The following is a 14,195-nucleotide window of genomic DNA, read 5'->3' as shown; positions in this document are numbered from 1 at the left end:
TTTTTCTCTCTCTGCTAAAATTTGAACTTTGTTCTCTCATAATTTTGTATTGACACTTTCACCACTGCGCCACACTATTGAGTGCCATCTAGGATTTGACTTAATACAGGCCATAAAATATGCAACAAATGATAATGAGTTGTGCAGAATGAGCTAACTCTCATAGAAAAGACCCCAGCAGGCACCGACCCAGCGCCATTCATTCTCCATTTAGCTCTGCCTAAAACAACCCAGGTCAAAATATGACACTTCTTGAACTTAAGAACATCCCATGCCAATGTTTTGCCCCAATCAGCACATCAATTTCATGTTGACTCTACTAAATAACACCAACAATGGATAAGTCAAAGCTTCCAATGAGATTGCCAGCCAAAACAAATGATACAATTTTGACATCAGAGATATACATCAGAAACTGAGAACTGAATAAGGTTTGGCTCATTTCTGTAGCTATACAAGGATGAGTAAGAGTACCTACTTTTTTAATCGACGGGACAATATCAAGAATTCCTCAGATATTATTCATCTGTTCAAAACTGGTGAAGATATGCAAAACTCAAAATGTAAGGCCGGTTAATGCTTGGGGATTTCAGATCTGTAACACTGGTTAATGCATACTGAAGAAAAACATGAAATTTTTAGAGAGCTTGAACAAATGAATCCTTAGTTGGCATCATCACCCCAAGCATCATTCCTCATATTTTGTCTTGAAACGATCCGGTTCTTCCTGGCTTCCTCCTGTCTCCTATATTCTCTGGATCCAAAGTCTGTAGAAGGCAACTTTATACCCATACTTTGAGCAATCAATCTCTGGGCAGTTCTAGCTGACGTCGGGGGTCTTCTACGAGGGGGCTCCAGATCTAAAAAATACATTTAGTGAGTACCATAAATGAACTAGAAAGCATCTTACAACAAAATTTTCCAGTAATAACTGGATAAGCAGGGATAGAAAAAGGCATAAGAAAACTTTGGCAGATGAGAACAAAGCATGTTCAGTCAACATTTATGTACTTTCCTTGAATCACCCACAAGGATTTCCATATAAATGTAGTAGTGAAAATAAAGTTAAATATATCTAAATAATAGTAATAATAATAATAATATAAAAAGTTCTCTATATTGTTACTGGCATGTAAATCAACGTACTAACAAGACTAAAACCTATTCCCAACTAGTAGATATCACGTATAAGGATTTTTTCCATTGTGCCCTATCTCTCAAGTCAACTTCCTTCCATATTTTAGGCCTACCTTGTCCCCTTTTAACACCTTCCTCACCACAATTTCACACCTATGGACCTGGTTGACGCAGGACATTATCAAATCATCTCACGTTTTATCATCAATATTTGCTACTTGCACCTTCTAGTAAATGTTATCATTTTTAATCTTCTCTAATCTTATACGATCGCACATCCATCTTAGCATCCGCATCTCTACATCATTCATCTTGTGAATATTTTGATCTTTAGCGGCCCAAAATTCAATACCATATATGCCGGTCTTATAACTGTTCCATAGAACGTACGTTTCACTTTGGTAGGTAAATTCTATCACATAACTCACTGGTAGTGCTTCTCCATCTGATAGTACAAGCATATCACACCTAAATACAAGGTCAGGTTTCTGCTCCCTAATGGACTAAAAAGAATTGCATAATGATGTAGTGAGATTTCTGGTGCTACAATTTCACCCTTTTTGGTCCTCTTCAATACATCAAAGATGTTATTCTATATATACGGTCACACACAAACACGTACCCATATGTAGTGAGAGGTGTCAAAATATAAATAATTAGATACATCGAAAAGTCAAGAGGAGTATAGTAAATGTACATAAAATAAATAAAAATTATCTAGCAAAATAGTATAATTTTCCAGCAAAGGGGTGTCGCTTGACACCCCTTGCTTCAATGTGGCTCCGCCACTGCCCATATGTAGTATATGTTAGATACAAGCATATGACACATAAATATGAGATTTTATAAACATTCAATCACCATGATACTTGTATTCATTTTTCCCAGTGTCTTATAAATTTCATGAAAGAAGACTGAAATCTGCAATAAAAAATTTCAAATTGCATCTCACTCTGTTGCCACAATTTCACCTACTTTCTGCCTGCTAAGGATTTTATTTTTCTCTTCCACTTTCAAACTTCCACGACAATTTCAATTAACAAAAATAAATCCTCCTTTATCCTATTGTCAAGCCAAATATTTAAACTGTTTATATTGAAAAGTATTGGGAAAGGAGATTTTTTTTTAGATCATTGATCTGAATTGGTGCTGAAGCAAATTGGAGGAGAGGAGGCAAGGTTACCTCTTGGCGGAATTGAGCTCAAAAGTTCATCCTCCTCACACAGTACTCTCACTGTAAATGGACATTGTATCGAGTTGCTGGCCTGTAATGCTGCATCACAAAATAAGAGTAGCTGAAACATGGTTACAAGCATTAAATATGACCATGATAAATAATATTGTTCTCTAAGCAGGAACATTTATGTGAAATTTTGTGTCCACATGTTAAATATTTTTCCACCTCCTTGTTTAACTTGGATTTTCGGTAGATTCTTCTAAGTATCTCTAACGAGTACCATCAACTTGTACATCTCAGTCGATTACTGTAAGGCCCCGTGAATTTCCTACTCAGAACCCCGAATCCCGTGGTGCCAAGTTTGGAGCATGTGTTAGGATTCATGTTCGGACCCCTTTGGATTGAACAGTGCATTAAAAAGTCAACAAATAATGTTTTCCAGAGAAGTGCGATTTTGCGGTCGAGAATGCGGTTGCATATCAGGTATGCGGACCGCATAGGGGGCATAGTCACCGCAAAGTGAGTCAGTGTGTTAGTCAAATTTGAGGTTAAATATGCGGTCCATTATGCGATCGCATAACCGATATGCGGACCGCATAGTCGTCGCATAATTTCCTTGGGATTTTGTAAGGAGCAGTTCTGCGGTACATTATGCGACAGCAGAACGGGTATGCGGACCGCATTTCTGCCGCATACCCAGACAGAATGTTCAGATTTTGGGAGCACTTTTGCGGTCCATTCTGCGGGCCGCATTTCCACTTTGCGATCGCAGACCTGACTCGGGGCTCTAATTTTCTAAATTTTAAACCCGACCCCTTATCGATATATTCGGTGTTATAGCTCATTTTGAGCATATTTCCTGATGCTTTTAGAGAGAGAGGGTCTTAGAGAGGGAAGTGCTTCCCATCAAATTACTCCATGAAACCTTGCCAAATCTTTGAAGATAATCAAGTGAGAGCACCTAAATCTTCATCCCAAGAGGTAAGACTTCATTACCTCAGCTCTTATTCCTATGCTTAGCAATAAGGGATCACTAGTGAAGTAATTCATGGTATAAGAATGAATTTCTTGCATGCATATCACACCATAGAATATTGGGAGGTAGTGAACTAAAAAGAAAGCAATTGGGGTATAAAATGATAGAAATTTCTCTCAAAAGGGCCTAAGATCACAATGCACCTTTAGTGTTTGATAGTATGCTCAAAACAAGCTAGAATCTCAATCTCGTCTCTAATTCTCGGTTTAATTTGTATTTCTTACACAATAGATCGAAGCGCTAAAAGTTCCGGAATTTTGTAAGGAATAAGGAAAGCTTTATTGAGGTATGTATGGCTAAAACCCCGTCTTTTAGAAATTGAGCTTCATCGTTGGTTGTGTGAGTACGGTAAGATTAAATTGAATTATTGTATTGATTGCTATTTCACTTGACTTGGTGTTGCAACCTTATATGCGTGGAAACTGTGTCTCAAATTGATCAACGTGCTATTCTTGATAATTTGAAAAGGTGCAAGGACTATGAATCATGTATCGAAATGCTTAGACCTTAGATTGAAATTGAAGTGCGTTGTTGTGCCATTTACATGAAGTCTCATCTACGCCTACAACCTTATTTGCTCTTGTGTGTCATACTCTCTTGAATTATAAACCTAATGTTGAAAATGGGAACAATGTAAAACGTGAGTTGTGGAATGTGAAAATTGTGGCCCCAAGTGCCGGTAAACTAATACATGTGTAACCAAAGATTGGAGTGAGATGAGTAAGGGAAAATGGTAACGCCTCGGTAAGGCGGCCTAGCCGATCGGGCCGTGATCGGACGCCATGACATATACACATGGCGGTTATGCATTGATGATTGAAACTGGAAAGTGTGAATAGAATATTGGTAACGTCTCCGGGAGACGGCCTAGCCGATCGGGTCGAGATCAGACTCCGCTCAAGATAGCGGTGGTAATGTGAACGATGTGGAACAGTATGAAATGCCCAACTAAAGGCTATGGAAACATGATGTGAAGGTTGTGTAATTCTTTCATGTTGATAATGTTGTGATCGTTTAAAGCTTTGGAGTGATACCTGTGATTTCCTTATTTGTGTATGAAAGTTCTTTCTAATTTGATGGTGTTTAGTTATACATACTAGTACTATTCCATGGTACTAACGTCCCTTTTGCCGGGGGCGCTACATTTTTTTAAATGAATGTAGGTGGCTCCATAACGGATAGTGCCGGTCGTGTGTAGCGAAGCATCCCTCTTCTCAAGATCGTGGTGAGCCCCTTTCTCCTTCAAGGGGCTATATTGTATATCTTTGTATTGTGGACTTTCACTTTTGAGGTATAGCTGGGGCCTTGTTGCCGGCGTTGTCAAACTCATCTTTTGTATCCTAGAGGCTCTGTAGACATATGTGAGGGTTATGTATGGGGGTTGGATGGGTCTACGAACCATGTTGTAATTCTAAACTTATGTTGCCTATAAATTGTAACTCTATGGGGATCTTGGAAACTAACTTATCTACGGTTTAATGTGGTGTTTAAAATGAACTATCAATGTAGAATGTGTTGTCTTTCCCCGTCTAAATGGATAAACAAAAGTATGGTCTCTTTATTCATATCGAGGTGGGTAGGAAGTGTATGGTAAGGCTTGCCCAGTTGGGTTCACTCGATTGAGCACCGGTCGCGCCTCCCGAGGTTGGGGCGTGACAATTACCCTCGAACTACCAAATTAAGTTTGCATTGTACCCATGATTCAATGGAAATTTATCTTTCTCCTTTTTAATTATTCTTAGTAACTATACTTCTCAAATCCAATATTTCCCTGCTGCGAAGAAATTCTTAAGGAAATGGAAAATAGAACTCTGCAATATAAGTGCTCATTTAATGCTTGTTTTTATATTTTAAATAGATGGGGTACGTGGGGTCATTTGGAACATTTTCTCTAGAGAGATCTCCCTGGAGCCTGTAAGCACAATCTCTTCTCGCCTTATCAGAACTGTATGGCCTTATCAGAGCTGTATGAGACAAACTTAAATGAACTTAATATACAATGTTCAGCAAACTTCGTCATAACTGTGTATTTACAGTAGATTGTACACAGGCTTGGGAACTAAAAAGAAAATCCAATCCTAGGAGAACACAAATGCTTCTATCAACTTATATTTCCAATAAAATAAGAAAAGCATCAAAGCCACAGCGCTTAATGTGATGTCACGTGCATTATAGTAGACCACAAAACCACCAAAACCTTGGCTATCCAAGCATCAAGAAGTTTGGGAAAATGAAGTGCCAAGTATGTTTGATGTGGGGATCAAGTTTAAGAAGGAAAATAGTTCTTTTGATTTGGGCAGAGATTTTAAACATGTATTTAATGGATGCAGGGGTTCAAACCATACCTAAAAGCCGCTGGACAGATTTGTGTTATTGCATTAATTTTATACAAAATAAAAAAAAAACAAGCCAATGTGTGGTGTAAGGTTTTTAATGTTAGCTATTTTACTTTTTCCTTGAAGAAAAAGGTCCACGCTGTCGTAGAAGTAAAATAATAAGTAGTTTCCTTCGTGTTTGAAGGTAATCTTAGTAGGAAATGTGTCACAACAATGACAGAGCTTCCTTTTTGTATTGTCTCCCGTCAGCTATAAACTAAGTCAACATACCTAAAACAGGAAAAACTCTAGGTAGGGAATTTCTTTGATAAATCGACAAAAAAAAAATCTTTTTAGGTTACAAAACATTGAAGAACATATCAATCTATTCAAAGCATATCCATTCGAAGTATTTTAGAACAGGAAGTAATTACTCCTTTCCCCGTTCACACTTCTCCTTTAAAGAGTTTTACCTTTAAAGAAGGGACAGGAAGGAGGGTCCATAATCTGGGTTTCATTTCAAAAACATTTTTCAGGAAAGAAGATAAAGAAACAAAACATACCATTTTTACTGCTTCTTTTAAGATTTTGAAATGAAATGGTGTTTCATTTACTAGATAAGCCTCAAAGTTTATAAAGGACTTTGTGCTCATCTCCTATTTCAAAAGAGGTAGACAGAAACATTTGATTAGCTGGAAAACCTTTCCTTTAATTTTCTTATCTAAAAATCTAAATATTAGCTTCTCTTTTTCCATTAGTGACATTTATGTTCAATCAAATTTTGACTAACCATAAATTTTTGCTTCTTTTGAAATTTATTTGCTCCGTATTTAAGTTAACCCCTTCTTTTTATAATCATTACAAGAACGAAACTCCGTCTGTACTATAGACTATAAGATTTTTATTGACAGTGATGTCCATCCCCTTTGGCCCTTCCCATTTTCAGTCTAGACCAAAGGGCTCTCATATACCATACTTTAGAAATATAAAATCTGACCACCAATTTCATCTGATACATTTTTCTATGAGAAAAGCAAAATAATTTCCTAGTCATTGATAGTGTAAAGGACTGATGACTTAGTTGAATTCATTTGGAAGAGAAACTCAGACATATTAACTCTCAACTTTGCAGTTAACAATCAAATAAACTAGGATAAGAGTTCCCTTTGTAATAGAACCAAGACACCAATACACAAATTAAACATCAAGAAAGCACAGAGAGTCATTAAAAGCTATGCCTTTGGCGGGAAGCAATTTTAATTTCAAATACAGACAAAAAGAATGAACAAAATTACCAAGGGATGGTGTTCTGAAAACTGCAAGTGCAACTGTATCGTTGACCCAGCGAATTGCAACATCGTCTTTAAATTTCTCCAACAGTTTCTCGAGGTCATTTGTTTTAGTGCTTGGTGAAAAATCAGCCAGAACCAAGACGTGGCGTGTTCCATAGTCTACTGAAATTTACAAAAGCAAAAATACATAAAAGAAGCGAGAGAGGAAAAGTCAGTCACAGAGGGGAAGAGGAGTAACTCAAAATGAGAATGTTCTCATGCACAAGATGGAGATTATTTCAGCAGAAACAGTGAGCATAATTCTAGAGAAATATATCTGACTTCACGTGGACTCATTCCACTACTATTATTTTATTTTCACATGATGATGATATGAGTTGAGCTGAAGAAAGAAGTGAGGATTCATATTGCCGACCCCAACTTTGTTTGGGCCTGAGGCGTAGTAGTTGTTGTTGTCATGTGCTCTCATCCTATCATTATAAGTAGGGAACAGTTCTAATATTAAGTGCTCAACATTTGAATCTAAGACCTAGCGAAGATTCTTAATTTCCACCAAGGTCTATCATTCACATGAGACACAATAAACTAATCTTATTCGCATCATTGTATTTTTACGCATGCTTTATCGGCATTAGTAGGCAAGAAAGGCCAATTCAACTCGTTACATCACCATATGTCAAAACAAACAAACTCGTGCTTACAGAATTTGAAGTACTTGGTTGGGAACAGCAGAATCAAGTCGACATCACAAGTTAACATAAAACACTTCACTGCTACAGTACCAAATGGCAAGTAGCTACACGCCGCAGAAATTAGAAAAGAAAGCAATAAAGTATATTCAGTCAAACAGAGCTGGTTTCCTAATATGCATAATACAAGTCAACGCACAAAAGCATAAACAGGATTCGCCTAATAGATTTTGCAGTAACTTAAGGCGTCTTTAAGCAATCTAGTGAATGTGACTTATGTGCCAAAATCTCCTGAAGTGTCATTTGGTAGAACCCAAGTAAGTCTATTCTGGAAAATCGGTAGGAGTAAACTCAATGCATTTGCCTCTGTTTTCTGATAAAATATTTAGTCTTACGTCAATATTGAATGATACTCTAGCCCTTTAAGAAACAATATCTCCATGTCACCATTAACAAAAGTTACAAGACAGATAGGCGACTGTGCACATTTAAACCTATGACACAGCAATAATTCATATGTTCCACTGTTGTGTAACGCCACTGACTATATTCAGAAGTTTAGGCTTGCTCCATTTATTTTCCTACTATTAGGAATTACTGCATTCAGAAAAATAAAAATAGAGTAAAATTCTCACGAAAGCCCTTTTCCTCTTTCCTGTTAAGGAAAATATCAAACAATAATGAGAAAATGTTTTTACATCTTTAATACTTACTGTGACGGAGAATAGTAACACATTGGATAGCTTAACGTGACATTTTGAAACACAAACAAATATAGCATATGGTGTAACCAGAAAAACTGAGTTGACTAGGCATACGCTGATAGCCAAATCTATTCTCAAATGAAAAAGCAATGTATTGATAACCAAAACAATGACACGAATAACAGCTGATGTCCAAATGATGCCTTGCTTAAAAAGAACGCAGCCATACATTTTTTTGCATCAGAGCTCCCTTCTGAAGCATGGGAAACAGTTTCATCTTCAAAGTCATCAACAGCAGGCCCATCAGACTGCTGATCACTATAGAGACTTTGTTTCTGATAGGCAAATGTACCCCTTCCACGTCGCTTGGGGCCCTGAGAGGTGACGCCCTGAACTTTTGAATCTTGCAAAGAAATCTTTGAGACTTCTGGCAAGTACTGTGGGAAAAGCAATTCATCTGGAGCACGATCAGCAATAGCTTCCCAATCTGTATTCACCAGAAGATTATTTCTTCAAAATTCAATATACACTAGCTAGGAGCCAGTAATGGGCAATACGGAAGGGCAAAAAGGCAACTTCCTATACCAATTGACACTGAACCCATTTTGTAGTATTAACTGGTGGCTCGCAAAGTTCACAAGCGAAACGAACATTTCAAATGTATGCAAAGCTTAATGTGACACGTTCTTCATATTAACATGGAGGAAAAGAACAATATAGGAAATCCACATTGTTCTCTAGTCAACAAACAATATATTGTTTTTGATAGGTATCATATCCATATCTGAGCACTTAACTGAGAATCTCTACTGTCTTAGAAATTGTATCCTTTTGGTGGGTAAGCGGAAATCAAAATACTAAAATGCAACACCATGAGAGATATTCATACAACCAATTCTTTTCTTTCTTTTTTTAATAAGATATTCATATATCCAGGGTTATTAAAAGCGCTCGTTTCTCGCTTTAAGCGACGAAGCGAGGCGAGGCGAGGCGAGGCGCAGGGGTTACGCTTTTCTGGAAAAAAGCGACTCACACTAGAAAAGCGTTTCTCGCTTAAGCGAGAAGCGACGCATTAAGAAAAGCGATAAAAAGCTCGCTTAAGCGAGCAGAAGGCTGAAGCTAGGGCTTTTTAAAATTTTTGGGCAAATAAACATACGCTCCAAAGGCATCTGTTACCAAAACATACGCTGGTCTTCTTCTCCAGCCAGCGAACTCCAGCGACACTGTGACAGACCACTGCTGCTCCAAAACAGGTAAGTTTCTTCTTCTTCTTCTGTTCTTCTTCTTCTTCTAGTCTTCTTCTTCTGTTCTTCTTCTAGTCTTCTTCTAGTCTGCGACAGACCACTGCTGCTCCAAAACAGGTAAGTTTCTTCTTCTTCTTCTTCTTCTTCTTTTTCTTCTAGTCTGCGACAGTTCTTCTTCTAGTCTTCTTCTACTTCTAGTATTTCTTCAGTTCTCCTGTTCTTCTTCTTCATGCTCTATTTTCTGTCTTCTTCTGTTATTCTTCTTCTCTTCTGTTTTTCTTTCAATTTTTTTCTCCAGATTAAGCGCTCATATGTTGCCCTAAATGGCTTCTTTTTGTTTTGTTATTAAAAGTGTTCTTTATGCTCTGTTTTCTTCTGTTATGCTGCTCTGTTTCTGTTATTAAAAGTGCCCTTTATGCTTTGTTTTCTATTTTGTTCTGTGAATTAATTGTAATTTTTTTGGTTGTTGATTGTAGTAAATTTAATTTGATTATTCAATGGCATCAAGCCAAAAAAGAGATCCAGCTTGGGCGTATGGAGTTGCAGTTGGCAATAATAACTCAAGAGTGCAATGTATCTTTTGTCAAAAAATTTATAACGGTGGAATACATCGTCACAAGAGACATCTAATCGGTGGTTTTAGAGATGTCAAAGTGTTCCGGTTACTGTTAAGAAAGAAATGAGAGATTATGTTGAGAAAAAAAATGAGTTAAAAAATCCAATGAGCCGTGGAGCATCTATGATTAATCTTCTTGATGAAGATAGTCAAATGGATGAGGATGACGATGAAGTCAATGATATAATGAGGCCACCTCCCTCTAAATCTCAAAGAAAGAATTCAACAAGTGGAAGTGGATCATCCACCGCCGGTAGCAATGTGAAAGGTCCTCTTAATCTTTTTTTCTCACAAAAACCAAATGAAAAGAGAAAGGGTGAAGATGTTGACTTAGAATCTTGTAGGAAGAGTTTGAGGGAGCGTGCTGTAGACGCTTTTGCAAGGTGGATGTATGATGCGGGGCTCCCTTTTAATTGTGTGAATTACACCGATAGTTTTGGTGAATTCATTGAGGCCGTTGGCCAATATGGCCCGGGAATGAAGCCCCCTACATATCACGAAGTAAGAGTTCCTTGTCTAAAAAAGGAGGTGGAGAAGACAGACAAGATTGTCGAGGAGCATAAGGCGCAATGAAAAGTTTATGGTTGTTCCATTATGATGGACAAATGGACTGCAAAAAATGGAAAAATGGTCATTAATGTTTCGGTGAATTCTCCGACAGGTAGTGTGTTTCTTGAATCTTATGATGCTAGTGACTCCTCAACCAATTCCAATAAAATGTTCAACTTGTGTGAGAAGACAATATTGAATGTTGGACCGGAAAATGTGGTTCAAGTTGTCACTGATAATGCAAGTGAGAATAAAAAAGCGGGTGACATGTTGAAAGGAGTTTTTCCAAATATTTATTGGACTCCTTGTGCTGCACATTGTATCAACTTGATGTTTGGTGACATTTTCAAGTTAGCCCCATATTCTACAGGTGAACAAGCGGTTCTTATTTTCTATTTTAAGTTTTTAACCTTAATGTTAATAGCTTATACTTATTAACTATGAAATTTGACTTCGTACAGTTTTTGCTAAGGCGATCAAGATACATTCTTACATTAGTCAAAGGTCGTTGTTGTTAAACATGATGAGGAGATACACAAAACAAAGAAATTTGGTGAAACCGGCTAAGACAAGATTCGCAACATCTATCTTGACCTTGCATAGCTTTTACCTGCAAAAGCAAAATTTGCGAACGTTGGTCTTGTCAACCGAATGGAGTGAGTATCTATGCAAAGGAAGCTCTTGGGAAAGAAGTTGCGAGATTTATTATTGGTCCATATTTTTGGAATGACACTGTTCAAGCACTTAAAGTTGGTAATCCTTTGGTTAGTGTACTTCGTTTGGTGGATGGGGAGAAAAAACCACCAATGGGATACATTTATGAAGCCATGGATAGGGCTAAAGAAGCTATTGAGAAGACATTTGATCATGATAGGAGGAAATATGAGAGAGTGTTTGAAATCGTTGATAAAAGGTGCGATGATCAGCTTCATCAACCTTTACATGCAGTAGGGCATATTTTGAACCCCGGATTGTTTTACACAAACAATGAGAACAAGACTTTAGATTTAAACGTTTGGAAGGGATATCATGCATGTGTTGCGAAGTTGGTGCCAGATGAAGCGATGCAAGACAAAATAGGGCAAGAGCTTGGTGTGTATATGCAAGCCGATGGAATTCTTGGATTAGCTTCGGCCATTAGAGGCAGAACCAAATTGGCACCAGGTGAGCAATTTTTTTCAATTGTTTTACTCTTTAGAGCTTTAACTTTCAAGTTATTAACTTTTAAAATAATACTTCTACAGTTGAATGGTGAATGCAATTTGGTTATGAAGTTCCTAACTTGCAACAATTTGCTATTAGAGTTCAAAGCTTAACTTGTAGCTCATCCGGATGCGAGAGAAATTGGAGTGTTTATGAACATGTGAGAAGCTATATTACATTATTACTAAATTAAAGTTTATCTCGATTGTCCTAAGTACTCCTCTTAGTTACTTTCTACATCTTATTATGCAGATTCATACTAAGAAGAGGAACATACTTGAGCTAAAGAAACTCAATGATCTCGTGTTCGTAAAATATAATAGAACATTGGCTCGTCGTTACAAAGCTCGCAATATCATTGATCCAATTTTATTGGATAACATTGATGAAGCAAATGAATGATTAACTGGAGTCCCCGAAAATCATGAAGAAGAAGTGTTTGAAGGAGAAGTCTCACTTTTGGTCATGTTGCTATGGCAAGTGGAGTTGAAGAGAATGTTTATGGTTTTAGAGGAAGTACTTTAAGGAGCAAAGAAAGAGTATCTACAAGTAAAAGTACATGTACAAGTAGAACCCTAATTAATGAAGCCTCCGATGAAGAAGAAGATGATGACCAATATAATAATCGAACATGATAACACTTCAAGAGTTTGGAGATCTTGTTGAAGAATAGGATGTTGCTCCTTTTGTGATTTTGTTTTGCACTTGCTTAATATGTTATGACTTTTGAGGATTATTCACTATCTAGTTTTAGTATCTATTATTTGCTTCTTGATTCAAGAATTGAAACATTTGCTTAATATGTTATTTTTAATGAGTTCTTAGCCATTTATCTATGCCTATTTTATTTTTTTCATCTATGTGTTAAATTGCGCTTCAAAGCAAAAAAAAGCGTGCTTCGCTTCTTGCTTCTGTGAAGCGAGGCACGTCGCTTTTTTGCGCTTAACGCTTTCCAAAACACTGCATATATCCAATTCCAAATGGTCTCATTTCAAATATAATAGCCTAAGTTCAATGAAGACATTTAAGAGTATCTAATTTAGAGGGTAGGGTATGTACCATCATCAGGCGCATCATCATTCTGTAAGGTATCAATTTGCAAGCTGAGGTGATCCTCTTTACCACCTGAAAATGAGGCAATGCTTATAAGTCGGAGAACAACAAATGCAGAAAGAAGGAAATAAATTCGAAAATATTTTTTCGTGGAAAATGTTTTACTTGGAAAAATTTGGGATAATTAGAAGTTGACCATTGTAACTGATATGAATAGCAGTTTGGATATTTGTTAAGAAAGCAATCACTATTCCCCTTTTAGCACATTTGAAGTTAATCGAACACTTAAAGTTTAGCAAATAACAAATCAAGAATCTAGACAAAGACCAAATAAAGAGGACCACTAATCAAATGCAAAAGCCTCGTTTTGTGAAAGCCCACCTTCCGAAGTTCCATCACCAGTTGACTCGTTGTTTGCATTTACATCCCTGGAAAACCAAAACCCGAATAAGAAGCTCAAGAATAATCGATACCTATGTCATTTAAACTCAAGAAATGCAAAGTTTCCCCTTTCTTTCGCAACCAAACGAAAGAAAAGGACAAGAAAATCTTTGGGATTCTGACCTATTTTCTTTAATAGAATCTTGCTGCTGTTTAATGACAAATGCCCTTGAGCGCGTCTGGTCAGCTTGTAAAGATAAGCCTTTAGTAGAATAGAGTTTGGACAAATCCAGTAGAGCAGTAGATAACTGTTTAACAAGTTGAGAATCTGATGGAGAAGTTTGGGACTCCATTTCTAGCTTTGAAACCATTTTTTCTAGCAAAGAAATGGCTTCATTGATTTCTCCGCCATTGACGAGATCCTCCACCTTCTCCGACCAGTTTGCCGCGCTGTCCATTCCCAAAATCCGGAATGCTGAATTGGGTTTTTACAGTAGGATTTCAGAGAATGGAGCACTGAGAAATTGCATAGGGGAGAATTTGTACCTTTACCCTTTATATATGCTCTTTCTAATTCATGTACCTAATTGAAAATAACTTTTTCTTTAGGGGAGAATTTGTAAACAATTAGTAACATTAAAACGGGCCGGACCCAGCCCATATTAAACTCCTTCCACTACTGGAAAAAAATAGAAAATCGACCTAAATAGCTGCTTACACAATTAGTTAAATTAAAATAGTTGATAAATATAAAATATATGTATAATTCATGAATAATATGTATATAATCATATATAAT

General features: G+C 37.0%; 1 protein-coding gene across 2 annotated transcripts; it reads right to left on the bottom strand.

The window, feature by feature from the left end:
* Window positions 1–336: 336 nt before the first annotated feature.
* LOC104235386 (uncharacterized) lies at window positions 337–13,926 on the bottom strand. Of its 2 annotated transcripts, none has more exons than XM_009789124.2 (7): window positions 13,580–13,926; window positions 13,397–13,443; window positions 13,022–13,087; window positions 8,580–8,837; window positions 6,961–7,119; window positions 2,321–2,410; window positions 337–860 (listed from the first exon to the last, which is right to left on the bottom strand). In XM_009789124.2, the coding sequence occupies exons 1-7, from the start codon at window positions 13,852–13,854 to the stop codon at window positions 664–666; spliced, it is 1,092 nt and encodes a 363-aa protein (XP_009787426.1). In that variant the 5' UTR covers window positions 13,855–13,926; the 3' UTR covers window positions 337–663. The 2 variants fall into 2 exon arrangements, with proteins under 2 accessions (XP_009787426.1, XP_009787431.1); XM_009789129.2 differs by having other exon boundaries at window positions 6,961–7,116; window positions 13,580–13,912.
* Between the last annotated feature and the right edge of the window lie 269 nt (window positions 13,927–14,195).

The sequence above is a fragment of the Nicotiana sylvestris genome, chromosome 6 (assembly GCF_000393655.2).
Source record: "Nicotiana sylvestris chromosome 6, ASM39365v2, whole genome shotgun sequence".
NCBI classification, from domain to species: domain Eukaryota; kingdom Viridiplantae; phylum Streptophyta; class Magnoliopsida; order Solanales; family Solanaceae; genus Nicotiana; species Nicotiana sylvestris.
The sequence above is the reverse complement of the archived record's forward strand: the minus strand, read 5'-3'. Positions and strand labels throughout refer to the sequence as shown.

What these genes read in the sequence shown, in the direction of transcription:
- LOC104235386 (XM_009789124.2), bottom strand. Translation starts at nt 13,854, where the DNA reads ATGGACAGCGCGGCAAACTGGTCGGAGAAGGTGGAGGATCTCGTCAAT. An exon ending in TGGTGATGGAACTTCGGAAG is followed by an intron (nt 13,088 to 13,396) that starts GTGGGCTTTCAC and finishes CCTCATTTTCAG; the next exon opens with GTGGTAAAGAGGATCACCTC. An exon ending in TTTCAGAACACCATCCCTTG is followed by an intron (nt 2,411 to 6,960) that starts GTAATTTTGTTC and finishes TTTGTGATGCAG; the next exon opens with CATTACAGGCCAGCAACTCG.